The sequence below is a fragment of the Chrysoperla carnea genome, chromosome 3, assembly GCF_905475395.1.
Source record: "Chrysoperla carnea chromosome 3, inChrCarn1.1, whole genome shotgun sequence".
In the NCBI taxonomy this organism is placed as follows: domain Eukaryota; kingdom Metazoa; phylum Arthropoda; class Insecta; order Neuroptera; family Chrysopidae; genus Chrysoperla; species Chrysoperla carnea.
In genome coordinates this window covers 63,208,668-63,228,727 of record NC_058339.1, presented here as the reverse complement: position 1 = coordinate 63,228,727, position 20,060 = coordinate 63,208,668, and the positions used below count along the sequence as shown (strand labels likewise).

Below are 20,060 nucleotides of genomic sequence, written 5' to 3'. Positions count from 1 at the left end.
AGAATATTACTATATTGTTATAAACTTAAAATAATAATATAATAAATGGCTAACTATGAGCAATTTGCGTCAATACATGTTATTGTATAATTTAAAAATGTGAAGAGAGTTTGTAAAATATTAACGAATATAAAATTTCAAATTTTCTCCAAATGCCTCAATTTGTTTGTAATATATAATATTTTGACTATAATGTATTAATCCTCAGTATGAATTAGCCAATTAGTAATTACTCTTCCAGCTTATAATACTCTAATATAGAGTAATAGAGGCGGATTATCCGTAAGGAAAAGAGGGCTTGAGGTTTCAAAATAAGCAATAATTTTTGTCTAATACTAACCAACGGAGGCTTTACATACACAATACTTATGTATACGTATGCAACTGTTTCTGTTCAATTTCTGGCTTGTACAAAAAATGCGCGTGTTTTACCATTCTAAGTGATATAGTTATTTATTTATTTATTTATTTTATTTACGGAACAAATCCATTTACACAAAATAATACAAAAATTTATAACATTATATCTCAATTACATGTACTGTTACAGTAATATCACTTAGAATAGTTCAAATTTTGCGTTTATTTTGACATAGTGGTACATTTTTTCATAAATTGTAATTATATCTGAACAATGAAAAGATCAATAATTTTTTGTTCCTTTTTAACCCTGAACAAATATATCTTATATATTTAATTAAGTTTAGTTCGAGTTAGAGACGATCGATCGACTTCAAATTTTGATGGTAATTGTATTATAATATCCTTAGTAAGTATACAAAGATTTTGAATTTTGGACACTATGTCCCTAGCGATACAACTACCTTAAATCATAAATAAATATTGAATTTATTTAAGTGTTTTATAATAATAAATCAAACTTATTGCTAGTAACGATTTATTTACCTACTATTTAAAAGACGCACCCGTTTATAGTTTTATACTAATATCTTTTATGTTTACATGTAATGAAAATTACTAATATCTTCCTTATAATAACTAATTAAATTTGAGTATTTAAAGACGGAACGTTCACATAACAGCATACTAATAATAAATCTATTATAGCATTTATATTATACCAGGTGTGTCAGAATAAATGGTAAATAATTCAAGGTATGGTAGCGTATAAAAGTAAGTACCGAACAAAATATTTAGGTGTATGGAACATATGTCCGGAAACGCTTGTTTTTCGGAATTACAAGTGCTTTAAACTTTGTATATTGTCCTAAATATATACCGGATCCGGTAGATTTAAAATTAAAATGTTTCGATCAAAAGTTGATATTTTTATGATTTGTACATACTGAAGCTGTTTTGCTGTATTTAAAAGTTCTTCAAACAATATTGGTGTACTCCTGACAAACTGCTGAAGATGAAGCAAAACTTAAAAGGTAAAAATATTTCTCATTAAAACACCAATAACTCTTATTCAAAGTAATTTGTCGAAAATCCAAAATCCGGACCAAAGTGAGTGTTTTGGTGTACCCTATCACCTCCTAGATTATTTACTATTTATTCTGTAAATGTCTTTAATTAATAATCATGTTCATTGGCGTGTTCTGATAAATATAGCTAACTTTGAATTTCTTTTAGGACAGGAGAGCATAGTAGCTTGTACTAAAGCATCCTTGCTACTCCCGAAATTTAAGTTTTGTTTCTGCGCTTCATTCTATTGTATCCAGAATTATTTCAACATTTATTTTAGCTTCTGTTAATTTCTGATTTAACATTTGTCTTGTTACTCAAGTATACTAACTCGATAATGCAAAAAATAATATTTTGCTAGGCCTGTTACAATTCTGATACACCTTGTGTATTTCATAACATATCAATACTATTATAAACATTAATCAACACTTTCTCCAATAAACATGTGTCAAATATTGTTAAAAACTTTAATTCAGTCTCGTAGTTTTAATTTAAAATGTAAAATGGTGGTACATAATGTATGTGCATTACGATTTTAATTCTTTATATTCGACACATTTTATCAACATGTATTCTTAATATAATAACAAGTGAAAACAAACAATTGACTGAGTTAATTGTTGAAATACCATGTATAGTCAGTGTTGATTTCTTTATCACATTACACATACAAACATGTGACACATACATAACTGATAATCAACTATAGTACATATTATAAAATTTCCGCCTAATTGGCGCCCTCACGGGTAAACAGTGATGTTTACGAAAAAATGTTTCAAACAAAAGTTGTTTAATTTTTGATAAGGAACATTTTTTACATTTAAACTTTTGTTCTACCTCCAACGGTTTACAAGATGGGTCCTACGCACCCAAGACCCAATTGACCTATGATGCTCATTTACGAACTTGACCTCACTTTTTACGTCCTGAGTACGCTGTAAAAATTTCAGCTCGATATCTTTTTTCGTTTTTGAGTTATTGTGTCCACCAATTAGGTGATTTTATGAACACCTATGACAAAATTTTTTTCCTAGCATCATTATTTTTAAGCGTTACAAACTTGGGACTAAACTTAATATACTATTTATATTTCATATTTACATGGTATAAAAATTATCCGACGAACATACTTCCAATGAGTGGAAGTTAGCAAACACAGACATTTGTTCCTGACCGCGGTGGATATCAGATAAAGAGTTGGACCTGGAACGCTACCTTGAGATACAACGGATTCATTTGAGAATGTTTGTCTTTTAAGTGTGATTTTGTTCCCTATTAAAGCCGACTTGATTCATATCCAATCCGGTGTACCTTAGGGCAGCCTTCTTGCCTCAACTCTTCATGTATAAACGAATATTTTCTAATAGCTACGGGTATGGTAATATGGAACAATAAATTGCATATAAATTTATTTTATAAGTTGTATTACATATTTAATAGAATATTTATAATCAATTTAAGATTATATAATTTTATTGAAATTCATTCATCGAATCCACAAAAAAGAAAGAATATTCAATCAAAATAAAAAATGAAAATTTTTATAAAGAAAAATGAAAAGAGTATAATATGAAATTATAATATTTTTAGCGGTGTATGATTTGCAAAATATATATTTATTTATTTTTAAAAATACAAATAATTATTATTACTATTACTAGTAGTAGGTAAATAGTATTTTTTTTAAGTAATTACTTATGTTTGAAGTAAAGTGTAAAATGACCTACTTTATATGAAAAAAGATACAAGAATGCATGTAGATTACGTTGTATATGGTTCGATAATATAAAGATAAAATAAAAAAGATGTGAATCGAAAGGGTCAACAATTGTACCTTGATGACAGGCTACCTTGAACTATTCTGATAAAGCTTACTGGGCGGAATTTAAGAAAACGTGAGATAGGTTGTTTATATGTATACTTTTGTTTACGCGTAAAATTGAAACAAAAAAATTTAGTGCAAACGGTAAAGAATTTTGGTTTATTTATTTACAAGTTGACTATTGCGTGTTGCTTATTAATGAATAATTTTTAACCAAAATGTCCTATTTCAGTTTTTAACATAATGCAAAATTTTTAAGAAGTAAAGAAGACGCTCCGTCGTATACTTTGGATCTTAACAACGTCTTGTATCACTGATTTAAGATCATAAGTCCTTGATGTTATTACGTTCTTGGTAAAATTGAAAAATTTTGTGGCCGTAAAATCAGAATAATCCAAAGAACATTTTAGGGGCGGTTTGAATAAGTTTCACAGAAAGCCATTTTCCTTGTCATATAGGTACTATAAATATAATATATGTGGCCGCGAGAGTTTTTGATCAGAAAAATCTGAAGTACATTTTTGGGGTGGTTTAAAAAAGTTTCACAGAAAGCCATTTTCCTGTCTAATAATCCTTTTGTAAGAAATAAATCAAGTCAATATGACTTACTAAAACAATGTATTACAGTATTAAAGCAGAAAATTTAAAACATTTTCCTTCAATCCATTTTTATTTTGAATGGTCAAATTTTGTCATCACTTCTTAACAGATACTTTCATAACAGAGTATTTGATAAAAATTTGAAGCTACTCTTCGGTTTTCAGAACTCAGGCTATCAATTTGATGTTTTTATTTATACGGATTCCACAAAAAATTTATATGAGTATAAAAAATTAATTAGACACCTTTCTATATAAACACAAAAAATAATAATTTTTTGTTTGTTTTATTAATTTTATTAATTTTCATTATTTTGTTCAATGTTTCTATTATATTGTGCATGGTCGAAGGTCTTTCAAATCGCCTGACAAATTGCAATTGTTGAATATATCGATTTTATTTTACAGTTTAGAATATGTTTTTATGTATACAAGCTTTGACGATTTAAACAAGAAAATTTTAATTTAAAAATAAACATATTATAGTATTTTTTATATGATTTTAAACTGTCAAAAACGCGGGCATCCAATTTGATGACGTAATATCCGTACCATTATACGAAATAACACAGATAAGTTTGGCAGATATATTCATAGACATCTGATTATAATAAATATAAATACTGATTATCTATGGATATATTATACCCAGCTGTCTACACTGAACTAACTGATGGTCTATGGCTCATACCGATATGACACCACACCAGGGTTTGCCCGCGTTTTAGATCACGTGATATACAGTTTAAAAATTACTATTTTTAATTTTAATATTTTAAAATAAAAATGTGCTTTTATGACCTACCCTATTTCTGTACACTATTATTTTATTGTTTAATATAAAATTGACGCTAGTTATTTAATATAAAATTGGTATAAGCATTAAAATTTAAAAATCATATTCGAATAAATAAATAAATAAATGTTTATAACATTTAATCTACATGAATAATACTTTTAAATTTGTGTTGATAAATAATGTGGTCTATACATCCGGTGACCTTATACAGGTAAATGTTGTTTAAACGAATAATATAGCTGACAATAAAATCAATCACCTATGTTCTACGTCAATACACAATCCACCTGATTATTCATTATACAATTATCATTATTGTCATCATATGTCATATATTTAGTTATATCGTTACAATTATCTTCAACTTTCGATGTCCGAAGTGCGATGTCAAAAACTATAATATTAGGATATTCAAAGAGGTAGGTAGAAGACCCAATTGACCTATGTTGCTCATTTACGAACTTGACCTCACTTTTTACGTCCTCAGCACGCTATAAAAATTTCAGCTCGATATCTCTTTTCGTTTTTAAGTAATCGTGATGAAAGACGGACAGATGACAGACAGAAAGACAGACTTAGTTACAAACTTAGGACTAAACTTAATATACTATGTATATTTCATATATACATGGTATAAAATGTATCCACTTATATTTCAACTGGTTTTTCGTCTCTTTGTTGAGAATACCTATATAAATCAATTATTTCAATAGACAGTTTATTTTTCATTTTATTCAGAACTCATTTAATTGTTAAATTAAATTATGGACCACTACAAATTTCATGTGAAATTTTTATAATAAAACCAATCCCTATAAAAGTTTTATTCAATTTATTGAAATTCTTTGCACACATTTATACCTATATAAATGAAAAATTTATGTAGGCGAAGTTGGCTTAAGTAAAGTGCAAAAAATTCAACAAACAAAATTTATTTACCAATCAAACATTCAATTAAAGAAACTTTTCTGTGATAATTAGCACTGGAATGCCACATGTTTCCTATTTTAATTTTACCATTTTTTATTATAATCTGCAAGTTTTGTAACTTCAAAATTGCAATTTTATGAAAAACCTTTATTTTTACCGACTTTAAGTAGGGTGTGTTTATTTTATATAGTATACTCGCTTGTTCTATACATATATATATATATATATATATATATATATATATATATATATATATATATATATATATATATATATATATATATATATATATATATATCCATTTAGTCAAAAGTATATGAGACAAAAATTGGATATTTCTTTTCTTATTGAAATTAGGTAACTGAGAAGAGTGTTGCGTTTAGGTACTAGGGCGCATTTCCAGGGGAAAGAATTGCTGATTTTAAAATTATTTAAAGACAATTTTTTAAAATCATTTTTCATGTCCTTCTAGCAATAGGTATAAATAAAAATTTTCAGACAGTTTTGCCCTTACTAACAAAATCAAACCTTTTCCAATCATTTTAATTTGCCAGACAGAAATTTGGTTGCTTAATTCACGCATTCAGTCGACCCTAGTAGTTCAGTTGGTGAAAGCGTAATTAATTCCGTACGCGGTATGCCTAAAGTGGGTTTTATTCCCGCCGTTACAACAAAAATTAATTTAATCAATGTTTGTAATGAGCTGGTATCATTGTGTATGCATGACGGAAGTGCATTCAGGCTCTCAAAATAATTGAGGGGCTGTTAAATGAAATTATCAGCGGAACGGTAATAAAAAACATAATGGAATCACAATGGGCCCAATGGAATAAGTGTGTCTCTCGTGGACAGCCAATACAACCTAACCTGAACGGATTTTATCTTTATACTTAAGTTCTAAAAGGAAAGAAATAACCGAAATTTTTCCATCTGAATAAATTATCGAGAACGTTGCCAATTTATGTACCATTTATAAAATAAATAAAATAAATAAATATTAAAAAAATTAAAATATTAATTATTTTAATTTTAATAATAAATAAAATAATGTAAACCATTTTTTAATAACCAGATACGTACTAACTACAAGTAACTTAATTATAATATTATATACATATATTTTCTCTAATTAATAATATTAATTATTATTTTATCAATAGTTTAAATACTTTTTATAATAAATTAAAAAAAATTTTAATATTTCCTAAATCAAAATAATTTAATTATAGATAGATAGAGATATATAGCAAATATTTTATGTTCAAATATAAAAAAAAATGTAATAGAAATTTTAATTATTACCATTTGGTTAATTAATTTTCAAATCTATATTTGGTATGAATATTTTTTGCTGTTTTTATAATTCTTTATCACATATGGTCGACGTTATATTAAAAATCAATCAGGTATTGGCACTCGAATATCGAAAAATATTCAGCCAACTTTTTTGAGATATGTTCAGTCGAACAATATATTTGAGATGGTACAACAAGTTTCTGATATATAAATTTTTGTACAATTGCAAATCGAACCATATCTTTATGTTTTTTTATTTTTTATTTAGCGAATCAAGATTTAAAAATATAAAATTGCAAGACCATATACAACTTAATTTTTGAATACATGAGTATTTTCGAGAGATACCTAGATTTAAACTCCATTTTTAGGGCCAAATTATCCTATCTCGGATAATTTTCCATAAAAGAGATATCCCCAAACAATTTTTTCTTGGTTTTTTCAGCTGGTACCTCAGAAACGTCGTTCAATGACAAATAATATAAAATTGTCAACTCATTTGACGATTGCGTGAGTATTTTTGCAGCAATCACCAGAATCGTTCCAAAATAAAATATTTTCGTACAAAATTTTTGGTCAGAAGTCGTCCTGAAAGGATCCACGAATTTCTAGGTGGAATATTCCTTTGGTAGACCAAAATATCGACGTATTTGCGTTTTTTTCGGCATAACTCAAGATTTGGACCATTTGCTGGGCTCAAACTTCGGGCAGGATGACTGTTCAGAATCACATCTAATGAATTATCAAACAAGCAGACAGTTTCTAGCTCCACCACTTAGGGCTGTTTTTCAAACACATAGATATTCGAAGACCCTTACAGGGTGACTTGGGGCATTATCTACTATTATATTTAAGGCTCAGCAGACCGTAACCATGACCGCCAGTTAAACATATGGCCAGCTCTCTGACTATAAAGATTACTCGAGATTCTACTCTATTTCAAAACATATTTTATCGGTTCGAAATATGGTTGGTTTACTTAAGGTTTAATACCTCATCACTTTTAGCTAAATATTGTTTTCAGACGCTCCGATATAAGATAGACTACTTATTTTACTTACTTTAATACAGTACAAAATTGACAATTAAAATGTAATTGTAAAATTTTGTTATGTAATGGAATACTTATTTGTTTTTAGGTTATTAATTTCAATTTTCCATTTATTATTTAATATTTGAAGGTCAAAATTATTTTAACTAATATAATTTCTATTTATAAATATTTATAATTTTGATTCGAAAATTTTTTAATTAATTTTGAAATAATATTAAATTTAACGAGGAATAAAATTAAAAAAATGAAATTTTATGTCATTAAAATAACGAAAATGTTAAATTGTTAGGAAAAAACCTTGTAAAATGTAGAAATATCTAAGAATTGATGACAATGAAAATAATAATTAAGTTAAAATAATAAAAATATTTAAATTACAATTAATTTAAATGAATTTTGATTAGAGAGGTTGCATATTAAGAATATTTCAAATAATTCAACATGCGAGATTTTATAAAATTCAGAAATTTTCAACGACGAGTGGTTTAGTACCATTTGGAAGGTTGCCAGGTTGAAACCCAGCCACGTTAATAGAATTTTTTAATTTCTATTTTATTGCCTAAAGAATAAACAATTTTTATTTTAGCGAGAGTAAAAAATAAGAAAATAAATTATAGTTTAAGAAACTAAACGATATCTGCCAAATCAGCTAATTAATATAATGTAATGTAGACACCCCACGCTTTGAATTATACATTATAATTAAAACTATTATCCACTTTTTAGTGCAATAAACCTTCGTTTTTGTTTTTTAATTTGCTTTTTATTGTGTGAGTCCTAAAAAGCATAAATTTCGGAAAAGCAAGAGGTTCAAAAAACAATATCATTAATTTATAAATCTTTGTTTCTTGTCATTTGTTTCAAGGCAAAATTTTTACAATTTTGTTCCAAACTTATAAATTAAGTTTTTTTTACTATTTTTTTTTTATTTTTATAAATAATTTAATGAAAAAAAAATTAATTTATTAAAAAATATTTTGAATTTTTAATGATATTTTGATATCGATATTTATATATAATGTTTGATGTAATTTTGATAAGAGAATTTCACGGTTTTTTATTACTTATACCTACAACGCAATATCTGAAAATCAATATACAGCAATTTATGAATTAGAAAATTATATAAAAGTTTGATAAGATATAAGTGCCATAAAACTCGGGTAATTGAACATTTTAGGCAGGGGGTATCAGTTTTGTAATGAAAAGCTATTTGAGGATTATAGGTAATTAACGCGGGCGGTTTATTGACTAGGCCAATAAAAACGTCCGTTGCATAGATATGAATAATTTGGTTGCCTTGGAGCTATTTGGTTTACCTTTCCGAATTTCAAACGTATGTCGGTAAAGTTCCTACCAAATCCTTAGCTTGAAAAAATATGGAAATTTGACGAGAACGGTAGGTTTAACTCAACAAATAAGAACATGTACATAATTATTGATTTTATCGAAAAAATAATTAATAATCAAATATCATGAAATCAAGCTCATGAAATGGTGATTGAAATTTTGTAAATGTTTTCAATTTACACCGTCAAAATTCGAAATCAATTATGAGTTTTCGGAAACTTTCACCCATTATTGCCTAGTCTACATTAACCTCTCATACAACTTTGTATTTTTGATTTAATGGATATTATGACTAAAACAAAACAAAATTATGCATATTCTCCAAACATTTCAATTGTTTTCATAAAATTAGTAATTAGCGAATAATTGATTATGAAATTTGAAGGTCAAGTGATCGATAACTGGATTTATCATCAAAGTTCATAAAAATATACTCATATATATATAGCACTACTTGTGACAACAGGCATGTTACTGTATATAATACTTAGACATGGTTTGAATACATATACTCAATACACATACACAACTGCTAATTTAGAAGTTGTTGTTGTAGTTTTTAGTTTTTTTAGTGCAGTTACGTAAATCGAAGAGGGGTGATCCAAGTGACACAAAATAGTTTTTTTATTCATTCATTCAATGGAGATTGGAGACCTTAAATCTGATTTTGCATATTTGGAAAATTAACCCTTAACGCCATCTTGGAAAATGACTTTTTTTGCGTTTTGGCTAATATCTTACGTTATATCCAATAAAATTTGATGATTTTGGTAGCGCTGGTTTTGGCTGGTTTTGCCTGCGCTTTATCTTCAAACCCATTTATTTAATATTACACGCTACGATTGTTAGAAAAAAGTTATTCGTGTTCAAAGTCAAAAATTTTTTCGTGAGTTTTTTTTTGTAACATTTTTTTGTAAATAGAGATTTCAAGAAAGATATGAAGCTGAAATTTTCTTATCGTGCTTAGGACGTAAAAAGTGAGGTCGAGTTCGTAAATGAGCGACATAGGTCAATCTTTTATCCGTAGGATCCACCTTTTGGCCGTTTGAGATAGAACAAAAGTTTAACATCAGATTTAAGGTCGTCAAACAAAATCAGGCTTAAGATCGTCAAACAGCCCCCTATTGAATGAATAAATAAAAAAATACAGTGTCACAAACTTTTGGACCAGTCCGAAAGTAATTTTAATTTCATGAAATTCTAAATAAATGAAGATTTTGACCCAAATCGCATAAGCTTAAACCTTGGTCATATTTTTTAGGACTTCTCAAAGGTACTTAAGCCTATCTTTCGGTTCATGAATCATGATAGAAAATTATTCAATCAACTACGTGTATAACAGTTTTTGCCGTCTAATTGAAAGCGTGTTCTACATGCCGTTTGCCAATTTTTACAATAAAAAAGCAACGATTGTTTTAATAAAGATTTAATCATACTGCACAACCATGTAATATTAATCAAATATCAATATACTCATAACTTTTATAGAAAATAATTATTTTATTTATTGTAATCGAAACGATACCGCTAATAATTATTACGGAAATAAAATGGGTAAACAAAAACCCATATCTATATAATTAAAATAATAATAATATTTATATACGTGACTTATTTACTAAAAGTGATTTTTTTTATTTATTTTCTTGCCTTTATATTGATTAAATTTTTTAATTATGAAAAAAACAGAATGTTTTAATCAAAAAAGTTATAATTTTGTTATTGACAGTGACGAAAATTAAATTTTTGATCGATATAACTAAGAATTTTCTCAAAATTATATATTGGTGAAAGCCTTTAACTACAGGTTTCTCGTTTAAAAAAATATTAATTATTTATTTAATAATATATTCTTAATATTATTTAATTAATATCTAATATTATCATAATAGTTATGAACTTAAATCAAACCGCTTGTAGATTTTAATTATAGATTTACGTCAATTATAATCAAAGAAAAGATTAGCACATATTATTTTTACTTCTGTTATTAGTAAAAAATTATTAAGCTGAGAACGATATTTCTATCGTTAACTTGAAGAAAAGTGTATTATGCTGCGGCTAGAAATAAAGGCGAACACTAAGCGGCAACGAAAATAGGCAAGTACCAAAAAATATATAAAATCGTAATGTGAAAATAATTCATTTATTATTCATTATGTGTCTGACTGCAGCATTCGATAATTGGCCAGAGAGTAAAAATATTTGGGATTACGATTTCTAACTTTAAAGATAAATTGTGTTAGAACTTGTGGAAAGTGGACCTAGAAAAGTAAAAAAATAAAGTTTGTCGATAGTTTATCTTAATTTTCGAGATATCAAAGTCAAAAAGTAAAAATGTTAAAGAAACAGATATTGAGTAGCAATACAGCAAGAAAAACACTATTTAGATGTACAAAAAACATTCATTAACTGAGTTAATTGTTGAAATACCCTGTATAGAAAGTGTTGAATGTCAGTGCTTGCACTACTTTTAATAAATTTAAAAAGTTTAAAAAATCAAAACAATTATATTACAACACATTTGTTTTTAGTTTTCGAAATTATTTTCAAGAACTTTTTTTCATTTTCATGTATTTTTCACAAGACCACTCTAGTTGAAGCTACCTGCAAATCTTTCAACTCCCTATTTTTCATAATTTTAGAGAAAATGGACACCAAATTTTTGTCCTAATTTTCGCCCTTCACAGGTATAAACAGTGATGTTTACAAAAAAAATGTTTCAAATAAAAGCTGCTTATTTTTTGATAAAATAATTAAAGAAATTTAGATAAATGGAAGTGATTGGAAGAATTTTTGCTAAACATATAATTCTAATACCGAAATTCATTTCGAATTAAATTTTATAAAGATTAAGATAACGTTACAAAATAGTATAAAAATATACAGTTATATATCTTATTCGAATACTGAATGATATAAGACATTGTGGCATCTAATAAATATTATTCTATAATTAATTCAAATACCTATTATCAAAATAGGCGCTCAATTTCTGCAATATTTTCTGTGCGCCAAATAGATCATTGTCAATTACGTGCACAATGGCTGATATTTCGGAACAAGTTATCTCAAAAATTGCAGTTTAAACACAAAATCAATGAGATTTTGGTGTCTGGGATATTCGGAAAGACATACAAATTCAGCGAAATTGACGATTCTAGATTAGTTAAATTTTTTTTTTGATCAAAAACTTTTTGTGGTTTCTTGATTTTTTGAAGGATTTTAAATCGAAAGAAAAAATCACGAATATTGGATTGACTACGATTCGAATAAAAACAATTTTCTTGGGTAATTTTGATCCAAAAAATTGGAAAAACGTGTCCTTTTCACAGTTAGAAGAATTATTTCTGATATATCGGGTAAAGTAGTTATATAACTCGAAAATTCGATCTCCAATTGAAATATCGTTTCTTTTTGCAAATTTTTTTTAAATAATTTTGGATCATCTGGTACTGTTTTGTATAATAATAAAAATTATAATAAATATAGTACCTATTAAAAAATATTATAGCTGGATTATTGTTAGTTACACATAGAGGTACCAAAGAAAAAAAAACATTGCACCATAAAGTAAGCAGCATACAACAAATTCCGATTTCATGGCAATGTTCGCTTTTTATTATTTTTAAATATTATTATTATTTTTTTTTAATATAACATTTTAATAAGTCATTTCCGTAACTTTATTATAATTTATATTTGCACACAAAAAAAAAAAGCAAAATGCTTCTTTCAAATCACATTCTTAATGTTTTTTGTTTAAAAATTATAACAATATTTTATGTGCATTTATTTCTTGGTAAATAAACATTCCATTATGCACTTTGTGGTACCTGCTCTACGTCAATATTGTTGATGCAATGAACAAAATTGTAGTGAAATCTTCAAAACTTTTAATATAAGTAATAGAGTATTCTACTATATTTGAAAAAGTACTTCAAAATGTTGATTTTTCTAATAAAGAGCCACCAAAAATTTATTTCGGAAAAATACACACGCTGCTTTCTTGCCAAAAACTTAAATGAAATTCTAAACCTTATTTAAACTGCCAAAAACGCGGGCATCAAATTTGGTGACGTATTATCGGTATCATTATACGAAATAACACAAATAAGTTTGACAGATATATTCATAGACAACTAATTATAATAAATATAAATATTGATTATCTATGGATATATTATACCCAGCTGTCTACACTGAACTAACTTATGGTCTATGGATCATACCGATATGACATCAAATCAGGGCTTGCCCGCGTTTTAGGTCACGTGATATACAGTATAAAATTACGATTTTTAATTTTAATATTATATAAGAAAAATGTGCTTTTTTGACTCAAGATCAAAATATTTAAGTAGATTTTACATCTATTTTAACTTTTTTCATTTTTTATAATTTATTTTTCACTACCGAAAGTACCCTATTGTAGTGAAATCGTGAAAACTTCTAATATAAGTAATTAAAAGCCTAATACATACGTTGTTAGAATTTAAAGACAACTAACCGCGCCTAAAATGAAATAATTGCAATTAAAAATCGATATTTTTAACACACGTAACATAGGAAAAGCGGATTAAACATTTGAGGGACCCTGGGCCGAAAATTATACCGGGCCTCATTTAAGAGCAGAAATTTCTTTAATTATTTTAATTATTTGATTTTTACAGTAAATTTTACTTTGTATTTATTATAAGCACCCTGAGGAGTTATGTAGTTTTAGAAATCTACGATTGAAGATCGCATGCTCGCTTATTCCATCAGCCATTTGCTGATTGATTTTTAAAAAAAAATTTTTTTCGTTTGATTTTTTTCATGGCCTTCAGAACATTCGGGAACCCTAGAATTAGAAATATATTTCGTTTTAAAGAACATTATTAATTTTTACTTTCGTAAGAACTTCAGCGTTTTGAAGTGGCTAGAAAATTTATTTCAAAACGTAAAGATTTTTTAAACCGATCAAATTTCGACATCGAAATTTTTAAAATAAGATTTGTATATAAGACTCAATAATTTATTGGATTGAAAAATAGAAAAAAAGTTAATACTAGTTAATCAAAGCGGCAAATGAAAAATGAATTTCAAAAATATTCAATTTGTTATGGTTTAATCAATACATAAATTTTTTTAACCATATATCTAGACAGTAGACACACTATAACGAGAAACTGAATACTTTACATCCATATTCATATTATGTTTAATCTGGTGATTGTCTTAAAATGAACAGAAAACAATCATTGCTTTATTGAAAACATGATCGTATGACTTTGTATAAATCGAATGAAAAGAAAAGATTTTATACTGTTTTGATTAACAAGTGAAATTTTAAAAATCTTCCACAAATTTTTCTTTTAGGAAACTCTAAGAACTCCATTAAATTACCTTTCAAACGAAACTAAAAAAAAAAAAATTGGTTCATCCGTTTATGCTCTACGATGCCACAGACAGGCAAACAGACACTCATAGCGATCGAACTTATAACACCCCTTTTTTTGGTTTAAGGGTTAAAAATAGTACATATCACGCCAATCATTGGTACTGTAAATATTTGAATTTAATATTTAAAATAGTTTTTCAAATCATTTTAGTATGGTTGTTATTTTAATATGATTTAATTTTCTAATTAAAGAATACAATTTTAATTTGCCAGACATAAGTTCGATTGCTTTTCACTATCCAGCGCCTGCACTATAATTATAATCGTACCCAAATTGTTTTAATACTTCATAAAACAATACAGTATATACATATAGAAGTTCTTTGAGTATTTCGAACAAAATTTTTTATATATGGTATATTGAAATTCTTAATTTATTTTTATAAAAGTCTCTGATGTCATGAGTATATTAAATGTAAAAATCTGATGTGAACATCACGTGACTTCATTGTACGCTTATTAGTTAAAACAAATTCAAGGATAGATATGTAAAACTAAAAGGTATCCCAAAATTTTCGCAAGATTTGAATATTTGCCCATTTGCGTGGTAAAAGTGTTGACGGTGAATAAGCATAGACAGGCAAGATTTTAAGAAGATTGTACCACCATTATTAGCTACATTTAAACAAAATTATTAAGAAAAATTTCGATAAAAAAACTTCTATGAAAAGTTCAAACCAAAGTGGCACCGCCCAAGAGAGAGGGTATGATGTATATGTATGTGCCCTTATATCTACACTCTCTCTTGCTCGGTGCCACTTTGTTTTGAACGAATTCTTTAATTAAAAAATGTTTTCTATCAAAATTATTTCTTCCTATATTATGAGACAACCTTTAGATGTAAGAAAAGTATTAAATACTAAATTTAATACTTTTACGGCTGACAGTTTTTGACGAGATAACGTTAATTATCGATATCGCTACGTACAAGGTATGCATGTTTTTTCTAAAACTAGTCAAAATGAACTTAAAAATAATGCTCGAGAAACATTTCCGTTGAAAACTCAATTCCGAATATTTTTACAATTTCAATACTTCTTTTACTTGGCACAAGGAAGTAAAAAAAAACCATTTTTGTTGTAAAGCATTAGTCATATAAATATTACAAATGTGTTCAAAGAATTAAGGCCACTTAACAATTAATAAAACGACTTAAATTAATATTATTATTTATATATGGCTCAGATAGATTGCATTTACAAAATTTTTTTAATCTTTATTTATGCATAACTGATAACATGTTTTTGTAATCATAAAATAATTAAACCACTGGTTATAATAATTTTTACGTAAGGTGCTAAGCGATCGATTTCTCTTTAAAATAAAAATTTTTTTGAACGGTAATAAATGCTTATTTGAACTTTAAGCGTTGTAAGATTTGTTAAATTCATTTTAATAGTTATATATTTTATAATATTTAGGGTCAATACACTAAATGCCGTGTCTTCATATTGTACGCTACAATATGAAGGAATTAAAAAATAAAATCGTATCAATTCTAGCGTCTGAATAAATATACTGTCATGTTGAAGGTCTTTGTTTTCTCCAGACCGTTTCGCAGAATATACAAAAGTTTATGTAAAAACTAATTCTGTTGGGTTATGGTGTTGAAACTTATAACAACGATTAATTTCACTTTAATATAAGTTAATTTAATTTTATTTAACGCCAGAGATCAAGGCTTGCAATATTATCTGAAAAGAATAAGTGAACTAATATTTTGGATTGAATTGCGATTGAATTTATACAAATAATACTGCCCATTTTGTGATACCATTTTAACATAATTCAAAGCTTCTTCGTTTTCTTTAAAAATAAATTTCCAAAAAGGGCTTAAAAGTTATAATTCATTATTTTTACAATATTTTTCCTGTCAATTTTAAAATACATCAGTGGGTACATTTACTCAGTAGTAAATATGATTAATGATTTCACAAGAAATTTTGTTAATATAAATTTATTTAAAATAACTAAACGATGAATTAAATTTTTGGACATTGATTACAAATATTCAACAGATTAACTTTTTGTTTAACCGATTTTTTCAGATGAAAAACTTTTTTAGAACATATTTTCTAGTAACTAGTATTTTTTTTCTAAGTGTAATGGATTTACGAAAATTATTATCAATAGTAATGAATAAGTTACCTAATAATCAATAAATGTACTTAGTGAACCGCAAAGGGTCAATGTCAGATAATTCACTTGTGGCACCTCTTTGGTGTTGCATGAAAATTGACAAAACCGCTCGCCTACATTGTAAAAATGAAAAAATGTAAAAATATTACAACAGCTTTAACTGATTATCTATCAAATATTTAAATAGCCATGAAAAACGAAAATTTTCCTATAATGATTAAAATTTTCCTACAAGATAATTTTTATTGTATTTTGACATTTATTAATTTTAAAATTATGAAGCTGATTTATGTTTCAATAGTTATCAAAAGTTAATTAGTGGAAATTTGTTAAAAAACATAGGTAGAAGTTTATTATCCGAGCACGTTTATTTTTGTAGAATTTAATTGTACGTGGGAACATCAGTTTGAAGTGGTTACTTCAAGAAGAATTGTTAAGGCGTTAATTAGGGAATCGAGGCCTATTTAAAATTAAATATTGAAGAAAATTCCTATTAAAGTAAAGTAAAGTATACCTTATTTATGATCATATTATTCGTATTTTTAAAATTAATTGTTTGTAATAACTTTCTTGGAATCTTGGAACTCAATTTTGAAGGAGATATCTGCTACCTATTGAGCTGAACCTTTGTATACACGTTTTCTTTGGATGACAATGCATTTTTATGGTAAGCATGGCCTGATTTTGCCATCGCTTCCACAATATTTGGTATACATGCCTTTTTTAATTTTAAATTAAAAACTTCAATAAAAATACTTTTTAAAGGGCAAGCTTTTATTTAACTAAAACGTAGAAAATAATTATTTTAATTAGTCACTTATACATGACAATTTTTAAAAGCTTAAGGCCCTTCGAACTATCTTTGATATTTTAAATTGAGCCCATCTAGCTTTGAAAAATAGTCATGTATGAATTACTAATAGAAATAATTATTTTCTATTTTTGAGTACAATAAGAGCTTGTACTTTAAAAGGTATTTTTTACGTAAATTTTTATTTTGATCTTTGAATCTAATTTACTTGAGAAAAGTAAAAATTTCCATAAAAACAATACCTACACGATCACAAAGTAAAAATTAAAATCAACCTTGAAAAATATGTTACAAAATACATTTTTGGTAAAAGTTGCAAAATTTGCATTAACATATTTTGTTTTACCAAAAAAATTTTTTGCATCTAACTAATTAAAAAGAAATTTATTTACTTAAAATAAAAAACTAGTACAAAAGAAATTTAATTATATAGCAGAGAAAATTGAAATAAACAACAAAAAAAAAACCGCAACACACCTGGCGATCCTCTTAAACATTCTAATTCAATACTATAATCCCAACAATCCAATGAATTCATCCGTGATAAACTATTTGTTTCAGAATCACAACACGATGGTGTATTCGGTTCAGACGAAGATGCTGGAGATGATGGTGAATTAGTATTATCGTTATTCATTTTCTTTTCGGAGGAAACACTCTCAAAAAAACATAATAAACACACTAAAAAAAAGAATTTATTTATTTTCTATATAAATTCCACCACAACAATGCACTTTAGAATCGTAAAAAAAGCACTTGATTTTTGAACATATTGTTAGATATTTTTTTTATATACAAGACATATATAAAAGATATTAACAACAATGTTAATTGTAATAATAATAAAAAAAAAGAAGTTAATGATAGACTATTTGAGTTTAGGTAATTCGCGTATGAACGGAGAGGACGAACAGTTCTGGTTTTTTGATTACAACACTTCACTAACACAACACTGAACACTGAATCGAATGTAACAAACACCACAGTGTTGTGTGAGTGTTTTTTTTGTTGAACATAATTTTATTACAGAGAGATTAGAAAATATTCATTAAAATTTATTTAATCCAGTTAATCAATACATATATGGAAGGTTAAATCGAAGTTCCCTTGTAGGAAATGCCAAGTTGGACAATGAAACCGAAGTTGAGCGTCATATTTGTTCGTCAACCCTTGGTCAAGGCTGGTCAACTCGTGGACAAAGTTTTGCAAACAAAGGGTTTATTTGGTACTAACAAAAGCTTGGGTATGTGTTAGCAAACCAATTTTAAACCTAGGTTCAGGCTAATGAAGTTTGTTGTTAATTTATAAGGCTGTGCAGTCAAGACTTAATGAAAGTATATGTTATCATTCGATGTTTATACAAGACTAAAAGCTGGACCAATCTTGGTTTTTAAGCTTCACATGGTGCTCGCGAATAGCCATCCGGAGTTATATAACCAAAACACTTCATTTAAGTATTCCATCTCGGATTCCTTCCATGTTGAATTTTAGGTGTGCATATAAGATGGATAATTTTAATCTATTATTATGGCTAATATACATAACCAATTAAAAAATAACTCAAACAAAAGCTACAGGGTTTGATGCCGGGGATCAAACCCTGTAACTCCAGATTGCTTTTTATTTAGAACATTTTTTCGAAAACCCTGGGGTAGAAGAAAATTGTAATCGGAGGAAATGCAAATCTAATTTAAAATCTTATTCTATCTCTTATCTTTTAAGGTTTAAATTGACTATAAAAGCAATTCAGAGAACTAGGTCGAATCTGATTTCGAAAAAATTATGACGAAAAGTATTAAGAAAAATATTTTCAACAACATTTGCTTGAAAATTTTTTAATATTCTGAATATTTGAAAAATTAACAATGAACAATTAAAAATATTTGTATTTATAATTTGAAAATTGTCCAATTGGTGAAAAAATTATTATGACGAAAAGTATTATGACAAACATTTTCAACAACATTTGTTTGAAACTTTTTTAATATTCTGAATATTTGAAAAATGTTCAGTTGGTAGTTAGGTTATAAACCTGAAAAAACAATTTCAAGCAGCTTTAATACCATATCAGTTTTTGACAATTGTTTTTTACGGTTTCATCATCAAAGATTAAAAAAGCATCCTTATAATGTCGCCATGTCTGCTGTGTTAGAAAAATCAATTTAAAAAAATGTTTAAAACGGTTATAGCCTTAATGTTTGTAGTTCAATTTTGATAAATAGCATATTCGTGGAAATATATCGCATAGCCTTGTGATAGTTCGTGTCGTGGCGGAAATAATCAATTAAATTCGATAAATAATAAATTTTCCAATATTATGGTTATTTTTGGTATTGTTAATTTTTTGAAGTTAGAATTATGTCTGGGATCGGACGAGTAACGG

At 26.9% G+C, this 20,060-nt stretch overlaps 1 protein-coding gene across 3 annotated transcripts in view; it reads right to left on the bottom strand.

The window, feature by feature from the left end:
- Nucleotides 1–20,060, bottom strand: part of LOC123296941 — a 193,575-nt gene that overhangs the window by 15,113 nt on the left and 158,402 nt on the right. Inside the window, exon 1 of one of the 3 annotated variants that reach the window (XM_044878661.1) lies at nt 18,155–18,356. The exons of the other annotated variants lie outside the window; for them this stretch is intronic. Coding sequence (XP_044734596.1) covers nt 18,155–18,314 — 160 coding nt within the window. The 5' untranslated portion in view covers nt 18,315–18,356. Of the gene's footprint in view, nt 1–18,154; nt 18,357–20,060 lie in introns of those variants that run through there. 3 annotated transcript variants of the gene reach the window in all.